The sequence below is a fragment of the Callorhinchus milii genome, unplaced genomic scaffold (genome assembly GCF_018977255.1).
Source record: "Callorhinchus milii isolate IMCB2004 unplaced genomic scaffold, IMCB_Cmil_1.0 Scaffold16, whole genome shotgun sequence".
Taxonomy (NCBI): domain Eukaryota; kingdom Metazoa; phylum Chordata; class Chondrichthyes; order Chimaeriformes; family Callorhinchidae; genus Callorhinchus; species Callorhinchus milii.
In genome coordinates this window covers 7480495-7495853 of record NW_024704757.1, presented here as the reverse complement: position 1 = coordinate 7495853, position 15359 = coordinate 7480495, and the positions used below count along the sequence as shown (strand labels likewise).

General features: G+C 47.1%; 1 protein-coding gene across 1 annotated transcript; it reads left to right on the top strand.

Moving 5' to 3' along the window:
• Nucleotides 1–247: 247 nt before the first annotated feature.
• alkbh5 (alkB homolog 5, RNA demethylase) lies at nucleotides 248–13876 on the top strand. Its single transcript, XM_007911284.2, has 4 exons — nucleotides 248–999; nucleotides 12476–12556; nucleotides 13203–13358; nucleotides 13640–13876. The coding sequence occupies exons 1-4, from the start codon at nucleotides 248–250 to the stop codon at nucleotides 13818–13820; spliced, it is 1170 nt and encodes a 389-aa protein (XP_007909475.1). The 3' UTR covers nucleotides 13821–13876.
• Nucleotides 13877–15359: the final 1483 nt, after the last annotated feature.

Genomic DNA, 15359 nt, shown 5'->3' with positions numbered 1-15359 from the left:
ACAAGGAGCCGCCGCTCCCGAGAGAAAGATGCGCCTCTCGGTAACGTGACTGAACACCTGAGATTACGTCGGTTTGGGAAGCGTGTTGCCGCCCACTGAGCATGCGCGCCGCCGCCCGGGCTCCAGAGTGACAGCGAGCGAACATGCGCAGTGCTTGACGCTCGCGCCCCCCCCCCTTGCGGCTTCTAACCCCGCCCCCCCTCGTCCCAGCCCCGCCCCCTGCCCTCCCCCCCCCCTGCGGCCCAAGATGGCGGCGGGCGGCTACGCAGACCTGAGGGAGAAGCTCCAGTCGCCTCACCGCGACAAGCAGCGCGCGGCCACCGCCACCCCCTACAGCAACGGCCGCAAGCGCAAGCACCACAGCGAGGCGGAGGCGGCGGCGGCCGAGGAGTGCGCGGCGGCGCCGGGCGTGTGCGGCCTGGGCCCGGGCCCCGAGGACCACAGCGACTACGAGGACAACTACGAGGGAGAGGCGCGCAGAGTGAAGCACGACATCCGCCAAGTGCGGCTCTTCAGCCCGGACGAGTGCACCGACATCGAGAACCAGATCGACGAGGTGGTGTCGCGGGCCGAGAAGTGCCTGTACCGGGAGCACACGGTGGACAGGGCCCCGTTACGAAACAAGTACTTCTTCGGGGAAGGTTACACGTACGGCTCGCAGTTGGAGAAGCGAGGCCCCGGCCAGGAGCGCCTGTACCCGCGGGGAGACGTGGACGATATCCCCGAGTGGGTCCACAAGCTGGTGATCAAGAAGCTGGTGGAGCACCGGGTCATCCCCGAGGGCTTCGTCAACAGCGCCGTCATCAACGATTACCAGCCCGGCGGCTGCATCGTGTCCCACGTGGATCCCATCCACATCTTCGAGAGACCCATCGTGTCCGTGTCTTTCTTCAGCGACTCGGCTCTCTGCTTCGGCTGCAAGTTTCAGTTCAAACCCATCAGGGTCTCGGAACCCGTCTATTTCTTGCCCGTCCGGAGGGGGAGTGTCACTGTGCTCAGGTGAGTCGGGGGGGGGTGGGGGGTGGAGACAGAGACTCATGTGCAGATTCAGGTGAATGGCAATCTCCTCAGAATGCATTGCTGCCACAAATAAAACTTAACTATTTAGAGTTTAATGTGCAGTCCTGTAACTTCGTGTTTTTTCGTGATTGCGAGCGAGCAGACCCGGGGTTCGGTTCGGCTCGGTTCCCGGGCAGGGAGAAACGTCGGGCAAGTTTCCTTACTCCACACGCCTCCAGCAGTGGTAGGAACCCGATTGTTGGGTCGCTTTTACAGGTGTAATAATTCCTTCAAAAAAAATAATAAATCCTAATAATCTGGTCGCTCAACCCACGACGGTTTGTGGAACACTGCTTTGCGCAATTGGCTGCCAGGTTTCGCCCACAAAATCGGGTCAATTCCCTTCACAGTATATTCTGTGAAGCGCTTTGAGACATCTCGAAGACGTGATAAGACGCTATATCAAATGCAAGGATTGTTGTTGTTATTAATTACTACATTTAAAAGCATTCAGGGATTGAATGCAAGTCCATCAGTTCCTTTCAGTCAAGAAAATTTGGAAACTATGTCAGAATAGGCCATTCAGCCCATCAAGAAGCCAACTATCTTGTGATCTGTATCTCACCTTCCTTCATCAGTGGGAGTGCAAGTTACTTTGTGTTCCTTATGCTGCGTAATAGTGATCATGAATATTTGTGGACACAGCAGACAGTTTTTCATTTAAAAGTTGTTCAACTTTTATATTGTCTACCTAGAATTCTAGCTGATTGATTTTTTTTCAATGGGAATGAGAGGTTTATTAACCACATAATGTAAAATAATCAAAGGTTTGACTTTGGAAGTTTCCCAATTCTCCAGAAAGACTTAAGTCATGAAATCAGGGCAGTTCTACTCTTGCTTCCCATTGCAGGTAACGTGCACCAAGATTTAATTCAATCTCAGTCTATCCACTTTGCAGTTATGTAAAGGTTTATGCAATGAGAGTGAGGGAAAAAAGGATTCCGATCCTTAGCTCAACTTTTATAACAAAAATCAAGGTCTTTCAGGACAGGGTGAAAAGAATATGGGCATAGAGGATCTCAAAGCATTTAAGTACATAAGGGGCTCGAGAACATAATACTCTCCCGTGAAAACGAAAAATTGGCTGCGGAATCTTTCGCTGCTGCTTTCATAGATTTTCTCGTTGCTAGTTCCCGAATGGTGTTGGCAGAGCCAGAATCCAGGGGTTGGGATGCTGCCTCAACCAAATAGTAGTTTGTGGAGGAAAATGAATAAAATGGGTCTGGAGTCGAGCAAGAATATTCTTAAGGACAAATAGGATTTTTTAGTGTTATAAATTTGTTATTTATGTCATATTGAAAAGTTTGAGAATGAAATCTATCGACCTCAATAGACTATATTAATCTCACTGACAGCTGTGATCTGTGAGGTGCCTTTCCACATTTAGATTTTATTACGCAACCTTTATTTTTTGCTGGGGTTTAGCCATGGTTCTTCGTGTGTGAATCCCAGAGCGCTATACACCTTCTCATTCCTATTTGTCTGAATTGCTACTTTTCAATAGAATTATCTCGACCCTGTATTTAAAGCCCCCTTTTTCCCCCACACATACACGCACTACTTGGAGGATCACAATTATGTCTCCTCCAATTTTCTAATAACTTGAACTCAAGATACTTGTGAAATGGAGGCTTTCCTAAACTTGTGTCCATCATTATGCATTTGTTTGGGCTGTAACTCAGACACTAGAACGTTCATATGAGAATGACTCACTTCTGGATATTATTTTCTACGCATGGAGCTTGCCAGTTTTTTTTATATCTTCATTATACATAAAAGTGCTGATCTTCGTTTTTTTTTCCTACTGACGTCTCCAGTCAGTACAATGAGTGTTGTCGATATGAACTCCGTAATTAGTTTTTTCTTGGTGAAAGTTTGTAATGGTTGCTTTATGTAAAGTCAGCCAGTGTGGGCACCAGACTAGTCACTGCTCTCATATCCTGGCAGGAAATTAGAAAAGCCTTTAAGAGTCAGTAATACATCAGGTCTCCTAGATCAAGTGAGAGTTAACTTTATGTTACGATGCTGTTGGTCTTTCTAAAATAATTCCACTCCACTCACCCTTTCTCACTTACACTCCCCCCTCTCCTCCTCCCTCCCCTCCCCATTTGCTGTGCACCACTCAAAAGCAGAGATTTAGCACCAGACTTGTGTGAGATTGGGATTGAATTAGAGAGTTGGGTCAGCGACCATCAGCCTTAGGATAGTGCGGTGTTTCTCTTCCCTGCCCAAGCACGCAGCCATCAGCAATTGGTCAAACGCAGTCAGAGATCTGGACTCGCAGCTAGATTGGGAATTCCTCATTCTGAGATGTTGGAGTCAGACTCCTGGCACAGGATGAAGCAGGCTGTTAGGAAATGTTACTTGTTTAGATGATGGAGTGGGATGTAGTCACCAGAATTGGCCTGAAATTAAGTGACAGAAGCAGAAAAGATGTGACCTGCTCTTGGCGAGATGGTGAACACACATTTAATCTACGTTTCCATTTCTGAGCTGTTAATGTATGTAAATATACAGAGTGCTTCACTAATCAATAGAAAGTACAGTAATTACATTAACAGTGAATTGGTGGTGCTGGGGTGGGCTATGTGTGGTGCCCGAGGTGAGCGGAAGTATTTGTCTTGTGCTGAAGAAACCAGCTCCAAACTTGTTAACGTGACTATAAACTCAGACCTTTCCTATCTCATTGAGTTTTGGGCTTGCTGCTTATACTGCTTGTCGTTTATTCTTACCTCAGGAAACGCTCATGTATCTTCGGAGGTTAAGCTCTGATTCTGCTGTCTCTGATGTTAGGTAAAGTGTGGCTGTGAGGGTTTATACCTGTGTTGCAGTGATTCACAGTGAGTCTTATAATTAACCTAATTTGTAAATTTAAGCAAGGCCTAATTCATTTTGTTCATTTTAGTGTCACCTACAAGCCACTGTGTATAAGCCACAATCATCTATTAATGTTCAGGTTATTAATGGGGAGGTGGGAGAGTGAGGTTAATATTCCTCCTAAGTCGGGCTCAGTCCACAGTACAAAGATGGCCAATTTCCCGATATTCCCCTGTGAAGCTGCTCTCCCTCAGGCCACCATTTTGAAATCAGGATTTCACGATACCGGTTACCTCCACCAGCATGCAGGAACCTAGGCTTCTGCTCGAGCCATTTTCTAATGTTGCTGTTGGGGGAGGAAATTCCTGCAGTGGGTAAACATTCCAGCAATTCCTCTGGTTAAAACCAGCTTTCTGTTAGAGAGCATTTATGGATCTAGCTTGCTTCCAATAGTTTTTGAGAGGCTGGCCTCAGTGATTGGAGAGCACACCGGCCATCTTTGAGAGCAGGAATTGAGACAATTCTGACTGGAACGAGGAAAGTGAGACGTCAGACATGAGTGATCATGTTTCACTCTTCCCGCCTAGTGTGCCACTCACTCGCGTCTCGCCCTCTGACTCCATCTGTCAGGTTAGCAATCATTCAGAGCTGGTGTAATTTGTTGTGGCCTTAGCTAACCGAGCACTGATTCAGCCAAAGGGCTGCAACTGGTATTGTGTTAAATTGAGGAGTTTAGCCTGACCAATGGAGCAAAAATAATAATATGACAGGCAATGATTTGCTGATCAAATCGGAAACTGTGGAATGAGTTCTGCAGTGATATAGAATTTGTCTGAAGTTGACAAAACAAATCGTTTCTCGAGAAAGGAGGCCGTGTGATTCACTAGAGCCAACTACTCCTTCCCGATCTTGGCTTCCAACAGACAACAGCCCAGTGCCTTTTCCATTGGGAGCCTGTGCTTCCTTATGTCAGTAAAGACCTCTTTATATGGGATTATTATTCTCTGCAAATACCATCTGCAGCCTCATCAACCCCTCCGGTGTCGTTATACATAATAATAGTAATAATAATAATCCTTGCATTTGATATAGCTTTTTTCATGTCTTCTAGATGTCACAAAGCGCTTCACAGAATATACTGTAAAGTGAATTGACCGTATGCTTGTGGGCGAAACGCGGCAGCCAATTGCGCACAGCAGTGTTCCATAAACAGTCGTGGATTGAAAATGACCAATTTATTATTGTTTTGTTTTGGAGGGATTATTATTAGGCGTGTGGAGTAAGGAAACTTGCCCAAGGTTTCGCCCTGCCTGGAATTGAACCCAAGTGTCTCACTTGTAAGGCGAGTGCTCTAACCACTAAGCTACAGGACTCTACAGTTACTTTATTGTCGGCACACCATGTTTAAGTTGGATGGCTTATGCAGTGGGGCTGGATGGATGGCTTGTGACTGGATGAATGGCTTGTGCAGTTTGGCTGGATGGCTTGTACAGTTTGGATAGATGGCTTGTGCAGTGTGGCTGGGTGGATGGCTTGTGCAGTGTGACTGGATGGATGGCTTGTGCAGTGTGACTGGATGGATGGCTTGTGCAGTGTGGACGGACGGATGGCTTGTGCAGTGTGACTGGACGGATGGCTTGTGCAGTGTGGATGGACGGATGGCTTGTGCGGACAGACGGGTGGCTTGTGGGGATGGATGGATGGACGGGTGGCTTGTGCAGTGCGGACGGATGGACGGGTGGCTTGTGCAGTGCGGACGGGTGGCTTGTGCAGTGTGGATGGATGGATGGGCCAAGGTATGAATCAGTCACTTTAGTGATAAGTAAATATCCCAAATTAATGTGTTTTTTCACAAACGAGTCACACATTTGGTAAACGGAAATGTTTTATGAATGACTTAATGTCAATAAGACAATTGCCTCTGTGATCAATGGCATAGCTTTTACACTAGTCATTTCTTTTGCCCTTTTTGTTTCTCACCCTGAGGCTGAGTCAGAGTGCCTGTATCTCTACAACCTGATTAACCCTGTATTAAAGTTAGCTTTACAGTCATTTAATTTAGAAAATTATCTTGGCTTCTGTTCCAAGAACCAATAGCAACAACTTGTATTCGCATAGCTAGCAGCTCTCACATAGGGTAGCGTCCCAGAGTGCCTAACAGTGGTGGAGCACAATGCCAAACCAGGGGTGGTGACCGTAGGCACAGTCGAAGAGGAAGGTCTTCAGGTGCAATCTGAAAACGGGGATAGAGGGGGCGTAATGACTGAAAACTCAGCCATCAATGATGGGACGGAGGCACAAGGCACATGCAATCTCACAGTTAGTTACTTGCTGGTGTAGATTGTGAGGCTGGGATCTCGGGGGCAGCTCAGAGCAGGAGTTGCTTATGGCTCAGTGCTGAGCTGGCAGATTCCTCAGCCTCTGGTAATGTAGTCACCAGGTGTCTCACTCCCCCAGCAGCAGCGAGAAGTGAAGCCCACATTCCCAAAGGTCAGCGTGGTGAATCTTACTCGCCTGACGTTCACATCCACCGACCTTGTCACCAAGGTCTGTTTACATTCAGGCTTCAGGCCGGCTTGTCCAGACAATGGCAGCTTCATATCCGAGAGAGCGTGAGAGCGGTCTTGGCTCACAGCTTGCTGATCACTGTGAGGAGTTGAGCCATGCTGTGGGGTGGATGACCACATGGTCAGCTCCACTTCCCAGCTACAAAAGAAAGTGATGAGCGCGAGAGAAAAGTATCCTTTAACCTGTGTATTTATTGTCAATCTGAGTCAATGGCATTGGCTACTGTAATCTTGAGGGAACTTTGGGTGGTTCCTGGTGTGTAAGTGTTTGCTAACCAGTGTAACTCATTTTATTTAAGCAACTAAATTGGCTTCAGGTCAAGTTAAAAGTCAATTAAACACAGTATAATGTTACCGTGTATAGATGTGATTGTAGATGGCTAGCATTTACAAGGCAGTAATTCAATCTGGTGGTTCTGATGGTGTTAGCTCAAAGAGCAAAGCTATCGAACAACCCAGAGATTGGTTCACTTCTACTACATGCTGGCAGCTTCTTTTTTAAAAAAACTTTTTTTGTGGGGGGGGAGATTTTTGCTTTCTAAGGTGCTGGTCCTAATTATTGGAGTTATTTCTGACAAACTAACATTAAGTACCTTCTCTGTTCAGTGAAAACAGCTCCAATATTTCCGACCTGCCCTCACTGGTCTCATTGGTTGACCTGCACTGCACTCCCAACTTTCCCCTAACCAACATTAACGCTGTGATTTGTGCAGCTGCACTCCCTTGCTATAGCATTCCTGTACAGAGAGGCTGCGTGTCTGGCCAGTGCAGTGAGTTGGAAGATGAGTGCACTCCATACAGAGGATAGGAGCCAGATATCTGCTGGTGATTTACAACAACAGCAGATTATACTTGTATAGCGCTGTTCAAGTTGGAAAGATGCCCAGAGCACTCGACAGTCAGGGGTTTTTCGAGCCGAGTTGGGGTCAGGAGGGGTGGAGGCCAGAGGAGTGGAGGTGGGAGGGTGGCTGAAGGCACGCTCGAAGAGGAAGGTCTTCAGACGGGACTTGAAAGAAGCAAGAGAAGGGGTGAGGCAGAGGGATTGCGGAATAGATTTCCAGAGAGTTGAGACAGAGGTGCTGAATGCCCGATAACGGTGGGGCGGGAAAGTGTGGGGACCTGAAGCAGGCCAGTATCCGCCAAGCGGAGGGAGCGGACAGGCTGGTATGGTACGGAGCGGTAGGGAGGAGCAAGACCGTGCAGGGCTTTGAAGGTGAGAACGAGAGTTTTGGACTCGATTCTCTTGAGAGGTGGAGAGCCAGTGAAGCCGGGCAAGAACAGGGGTGATTGGTTCTCGGAGCCTGGTGCGGGAGAGAACACGGGCTGCAGAATTCTGAATAACCTGCAGCTTGTGGAGGGAAGAGTTGGGAAGTCTAGTGAGCAGGCATTTGGCTTAGTCAAGCCAGGATGTGATGAAAGCGTGGATCAGTGTCTCGGCTGATGTGGTGATAGGCAGTGGCGGAGGCGGGCAGTGTTGTGTAGGTGGGGAAAGGTCACGGTACGAATATGGGGTTTGAAGGATAGCTGCAACATCAACATCGAAAAGGACCCCAAGGTTTCATATTGTCTCAGTGAGGTGAAGAGTGCAACCATGAATATGATAATGTCAAAGGCTGAGGTAAGGTGATGCTGCTGGGAGCCAAGCAGGGGGGCCTCAGTCTTGCCAACATTGAGCTAGAGGAAGTTGGCTCTCACGCTGGACTTGATGTCAGACAGACAATTAACCAGGGCATCAATGGTCCTGGAGTCGAGGGTCGAGGCGGCGAGATAGAGTTGGGGTGTCATCCGGATACATGTGGAAATTGACCCCATGCCTGCAGGTGACATCAACGAGTGGGAGCATGTATAGATTGCAGAGGAGGGGACCGAGGACAGAGCCCTGAGGGACGCCACACATGACAGTGCGGGGGCTGGTGGAGAAGCCGTTGGTGGACGTGAAGTGCAGACAGTGGAAAATACTCCTTTCAATATGAAGTGGGCAGCAATATACATCAGTAAAGTGTGGGGTCAACAGGTGGCAGTTCCATCAAAATCCCAAGTAAACCTGGGTACAGAAGGAAGCTATTCAACCTGTGGTTTCACTGCTAATGCTCGCTCTCCCACCTTCACCAGAACCTCTCATCCCACTTGTCTGCTCCTTTCCCAAACCTATAATCATTTTCCTTAAAGTTTTAGCCAATCACTTTTGCACTCTGTTATGAACTCTCCTTCAGCTGCGACTTACGTTGAAACATTCCTCAGTTCAACAACCCTCTTTTTTCTAAATTGCCTTTTTTCTTCTGTGATTTTCCACTCGTCTCAGTGACATGGAGTGAGTGCACCGACAGCCTTTAACCTCCCGCTCCATCCAATCTGATATAAGATGGATGTCCAGAGGGTTTGAACTGTACCAGGAGTGCAGTATATTCTCAGGCGTCACCTTCGTGGTGTGTGATGACCTCCTGGGAATGGGTTAATTAGATTATAGATTGCCCAGTACGCTCTCTCTATACTGTGCAGGGCTGCCTCACTCTAAAACAGGATGGAGGAGGAACAAATGTGCTTTTTGTGGCTGTGATTTTTTTCTGGATCGTGTTTGGGGAGGTCGTTGAATCTGTGAATAGAAGCAAGTTTCCTGCCCCCGATGGACAAATTGAGGCCAGTCCACTCGGGTAATTCGAGCAACTGAGTAATTCGAGTGACTGAGTAGCTGGCCTGCAGCTCTGCGTGTGGTGGGAGTGAGCGAGGAAAGCGTGTTGTTTTCAATCCACACACCCAACAGGGAATGAATTGGTTTTGTTGTGAGGAGTAGTGAATGGAACACACTTGTGCTTCCAGTGTGTTAGTTCCTGACAGTCTGCAGTGCCCCATTGTGTATCCTCCTCCTGCTGGGGAGGTCAGAACTTAATAGCAAGGTGGGCTGTGTGTGTAGCGCTGTACTGGTCTGGTCCCACACCAGCTAACTTGTCTGTTTAATCCAATCATTTTAACTTTCTTTTTGGCAAGTGGACGGGCCTTCAGCCACTGTGCCCCCGCCCTCTGGAACTCCATCCCGCAGTCCCTCCGCCACACCTCCACACTTGCCTCTTTCAAAACCCATCTCAAGACCCTCCTTCGACTGTGCCTTCGGTCATCCACCTTCCCCCTCCCCGATCTCGACCCCCAGCTTGGGTCCGAAACACTGATTGTCCAACGCTTTGGGACGTCCTCCCGACATGAAAGCGCTATACACATGTAATTTTGTTGTTGTAGAGGATCTGATCAATTGGCACAGCTCAAAATACATGTGCCCAGAATGAAGTGTGTTTATCAAGTGTAGTTTATCGGGGGAGAAGGAAGTGTTCATTAAGCTGCTCCCTTTTCTGCGGTTCAAGGTTGAAGGAGATTCTTGTGGCAGGAACATGGCAGATGTGTCTTACGTGTTTCTCATTGTTAACAAGAGCACACTGTTTCTCACTTTTTTTTTAGATTGCCAGATGAACAGAGAGAGTGTGTGTGTGTGTGTGTGTGTGTGCGCACGTATACCCGCACATGCCCCTAGAGTTATATTTGCAGTTTGGGATGAAACCCAATATAACTTTGAATAAACTCCCGTCTTCTCCTTGTACTGTATGCAGCAGCTGCCCTGTTTATTGGCGGTCTGTCAATGTCGGCTCTGTGTTGTAAATTGTACCCTTCCATGTGCTGATTTGCAGGTTAAAGCTGCTGTAATGCCAGTGAGATTAACTGTACCACAAACCGTGGCGTCCTTGTGGTGAATCCAAACACCATCCTGTTTCTGTGAATGATTCAAGGTTTTAATGTTTGTAAACAGTTAGTTTAATGGCAACATGCAGCAGTGATGCCCTTAAATCTTTATCTGCACGTGGCAAAAGGCAGCCTCTTAACCTGATAAGGGAGCGAGCGTGTTTATTTACCAGCTCCTCCCCTCTTGAGAATGAAACCAGCCGGGATGTCTCTCTGGGACATGCCTTTTTACATTATTGGACCTTTGCTTTCCCTGCTGTTCTGCGATGTTGCAGGTTTAAGATTCCAAAGGAAACACTTACGTATCGTAGCAGTAATGTGCTGGAGGAGTGGCACTGCCTGCCACTTGTTTGTCTGATGAAAACAGAACATTTTCCATAAGTCGTCTAAGTAAGACAAGCCTCCGATCAATAACCCGAGGTGGGATGAACGGCGTTGGCCTCTGGTACCTCCTCATGATCCCCTGGACACAGTTTATGCTAACTACAGTGGATGATATTTACAGGGGAAGCGATTCCTTGAGGACCAACACTAACAGTGAAAATTACCTTTTATTACTTGATGAGTTTTTAAAAATGATGGTAGAAAAGCACATTGATTGCCGTATTCAGTAATTTGTCTTTTGGATGAGATGTTAAACCAAGCACCTGTCTGCCTGTTCAGGTGGATGTTAAAGATCCTGTGGCATTATTCGAAAAGAGAAGGGAGTTTCTCTCCCATTGTCTTGTGTGACAATTCCCCAAACAAAACTGGTCCCTCACTCCATGACTGTTTGTGGGAAACTGCAGTGCGCAACTGGCTGCTGTGTTTCGCTCACAAAAATCCACAATCCACTTTACAGTATATCCTGTGAAGCGCTTTGAGTGAAAGGAGATTCTCAGAGGAGCGGAGCTTTGCAGTGGATTCTCATTTTAGTAACTGCACCACTCAGTGGGATTGGTGCCTCCCGTTTCCTGCAAGCAGCAGCCAGTCTTTATATCACTTGCTGCCGCCCGGGCGCTTGTAATGATTTTTATCTGCAAAGAAGCTTTGCAATTAACCAGTCCTGTGCAGTACTGACAGCTACCACTGGAGGGCGCCTCAGGCCCAGTAAACCTGGCAAATCACATCGGTTAATATCACTAATTACTCCATCTTTATTTAAAAATATCTAAATTTACCCACGTCTTATTGTGTAATGGTGAGATCGTGCAGCTTTTAGATCAGCTTTCAATATGATGTTGAGTTAGGATGTGGCACCACAAATTTGTGGTGATCTCTTAGCTTCAGTCGGTGTTATTGACGAACCTGTCTTGTCTCTGGGTTGGGGGTGGAGGGGATGGGGTTTAATGCCGGGGGGATTGTGACCTGGAGTTTGTGACCTTCTGATTGGCAGAAAGCCCCAAAAATATTACTGTTGCTCAAGTCTTCCCATAGAATAACCTGAGAGAGAGAGAGACATATGAACATTTGTTAAGGTTTTTGTTATTTTTCTTTTGTCTCAGCCATTTTTCAAATCACACAGAACCTACTTGTGAAAGGCTGGCTTGGATTTCAGTGCTGGCCTTATCATCAGTGTTTCTATTGCCATTACAGAGGGAGAGGTAAATATAACAGGGTGTGGAGCAAGGGCATGGCTGGGGGCAGTGGGGCTGAGGGCAGGAAGGGGCCACTGTGTCTGTGCTGCCTCTTCAATAGTCCTCCTTCTGCTCTTTAATTCTATGATCTGCACAGTGGCCAATGTTTCACTACGGCGCTCACTCGCAGTTGGCCGGTGGAGCTGTATTTAGATGCTGGAACCCACTGCTGTCTTGTGCGTGGGTTTATGTGCAGGGCTCGGGTACATTGGAGCCATGTCTCACGTCTCCGTGCATTCTGACACTCTCCATACTAAACCTTTGGCTTTCTGTAGTGATATATTCCAGTGGAGGGGCTGAACACATGTGTTATTTCCTGCAAAAGTAATCGAAACGCGTAAATACCCCCAGGGAAGAGGGTGAGGGAAAGTCTGAATATTCCAATTTCATTCAGGGTAGTCATTAAACTAGAGGATTCACTAGTACTGGAGGGTGTTCATGTAACAGCTTGGCTCGTACACTGTTTATTCACTGACATTGAGGTGTGGGGTGAGTCACTCAGCCTTGCTAGGGTATTTCTAAAGGAGATTAAAAAGTCAGTATCTGCTATCTGTACAGAACACACTGTAAATCTGGCGTATTTCCTGCTCCTGGGATGGGATTCCTCACTTTGTGACCTGCTGGAGGTGGTGGTCAGGACCCAGGCTGTGGCAGAGCCGACTAACTGTATTCTCTCTCTCTCTCTTCCAGTGGCTACGCAGCCGATGATATCACTCACTGCATCCGCCCACAGGACATCAAGGAGCGCAGGGCCGTTATCATACTGCGGAAGTAAGCACTTTATATACCTTTCAACACCTGGATATCCATTCTCACTGAGTGTGAGGATAAACGCCTGGTTATCCATTCTCACTGAGGACCGTGAGGAGGTGCTATGGCAGCTGGTGAAGGGCAGAGAGCGCTGTGTCAGGTCATGGTGAAGTGACTCTGGGCTTAAGGGTTATAAAAGCCTGTAGAGTGTGGAAGGAAGGGAAGAGTGAGAGAAGTGTGCAGTGTGGAGGTCCACTCCACCACCCGCTGCCTCCACTTAGCTGGCTCTGGCCTCCAATTTGTCCCTCGTGCCCTCATTTCCATCATCAGTGGCCGTGCCTTCATCCACTACACCCCGAAACAATGGAACAATCTCCCTCAATCCCTCCGCCTTGCCCCCTCCCTCCCCACATTCAAATCCCGCCTAAAGACCTTTTTAATTGTGTTCTCCCTCTCCCCCGGCTTGTTGTCAGACTCCGCCATTGTGAAGTGTTCCAGGACACTACGTGACGCTGTGTAAATGCAAGTTGTTTGTAATGAACTGTGTGAGGAAAGGGGGAGAAAAAGTCTCAGAGTCATGTTTATAAGATGCTGAAAAAAGCCTGCAAACTGTTGTTCAGGGTGTAATATTTTTCTTCCGTTGCTTCTACCTATGTTTTTCTTACAGAACTAGGTCAGATGCCCCACGTTTGGATATGAAATCATTAACTAGTTCCATGTTACCGGTTCAGATGCCGAACAGGCTGCCGACCAGTGATCGGTACCAGGTGGTCCTCAAACACAAGCGGTCACACCGCAAGGCAGACCCTGACGCTGCTCACAGGTATGGGGGGGCCGCAGGTACCTGAGCTCAGGCTGTCACAGTTTTATAATAATAATGTATTAATAACCCTTGCATTTGATTATCGAGTCTCAAGTTTTAGGGGGACATTTGTTATCGTTCCCCACTCGTAGCTAACTCAGGCAGGATGGAATTGGCTGGAAGTTTGATGGTGAATGGGATGTGAGAATGGGGCTGTGTTGGACTTATCTAGTGCTGTGTGTGAGCAACAGTGAGGTGTGTGACCCAGACTAACCCAGTTCCTCTCCTTTTCTTCCCCAAAGGCCGAGAATTTTAGAAATGGACAAAGAGGAGAACCGGCGATCGGTGATTTTACCGAAACACCGCAGGAGGAGCGATTGTTCGGCCGAAAATTACTGGCGACGACCTCCTGACTCCCCGGAGCAGGGAGATGCCGGGGCAATGGACAGTCCAGTCCGCAAAGTTAAAATGCGACGACACTGATACCATGTTTTGGGGGATTGGGGCGGTGGAGAGGAGAAGGGGCAGAGGAGAGGGGGCGGAGGAGGGGGTGGGGGGTGGAGGAAAGGGAGGGGCAGGGTTGGAGGGAGAACCAGAACTTTGACTTGAAGGTTCATGGACAAGACATGCACCACTGTATGGGACAGCGACACAGCAACTTTCAGATTCAGAAGGAAGTTTAAAAAAAACTTTGACAGAAAAATGAATTGATTTTATTATTAAATTTGCTGAGGGTGGAAGTAAAGGCAGGAGCTCGCTTCCTGGAGTGTAGGTAGGCAGACAAGACGCTCACTGCATTTCATTGCATCTTATTTTATATATTTAAGGCCCCACAAAGGATTTTCACATTAATTTTACACCAAGCCCAGTGTGTGCAGACAAGTTGTTTAAAATATATATATATATATATAATTAAGAAAAAGAAATAAAATGTGAAGCTTTTGGGGTATTTTTTTTTAATTGAGAAGCAGCCATAATATCATGTTATGTCACAGGCTCCTTCCTTCCTGCTCCAGTGCTTCCACTGTTAGTGTCGTTGGTTTGGGATTGTTCCAGAGTGTGTGTCAGATGTATTGTCGCAACAAAAAAAAACTTTTAAAAGATGAGAGGATTTTTTTTTCTCCCTTGGAGGGAGAGAGAGAGAGAGAGAGAGAGCGAGCGCGAGAGAGAAAGAGTGTGCGAGAGAGAGAGAGAGAAAGTGTTGCTTGTAACAAAGTTGTACAGTTCTGAAAAAAACACAAAACCAACACAAAAAAACTTTAAAAATGTACGCCAATGATTCAAAGTTCTGTAAATGAAAATAGGTATTTTATGTAAAAAACAAAACGAAGAAAAAAAACCTTTTAATTTGAGTAATTGTGAGAAGGGCGAGAGTTAGACCTTCCGGTCGGGTCGGTGACCTGAACATTTGCTTTATTTCTTGTACAAAATGCTACATTTGATTAAAAGCAGAGAGCATCACTTTGACATGGGTGAGTGTGGGTTTGTTTCCTCCATGTGCAGCTACTTATTCTCCCCCCCCACCCCCCCACTTTTTTTTAGACAAAAGTTAATGCTTATTTTTTAAAACCTTTGTGTAGAGTTTATAAATCTGCTGTAAAACTGCTCGATTGCAATGTTTGCTGAACAGAGACGTCTCCTGTAAGTAACGTTTGCCGTTGTGTTGATAAAGTCCACGTTTCTCTGTGCTGAGTATTATTGTCAGTGTGTGTGCAATGTAACGCTTAATAATAATCCTTGCATTTGATATAGCGCTTTATCACATCTTCGAGGCGTCTCAAAGCGCTTTACAGAGTACACTGTAAAGTGAATTGACTGAATATTTTGTGGGTGAAACGCTTGATTAATATTATTGGCGAAATCGCTCAATGCAATGCTTTTAACATGCGATTATATGCCAATGCAATCAGGTGCAGAGACCCTAATGCCGCGCTCTCTGTGTTCTCGTGGGTAAAGTTGCCACCTGGCGCAGCTCTGAGCTGTACACACCACACGCTGGCAGGATTCTGAATCCCAGTCGGC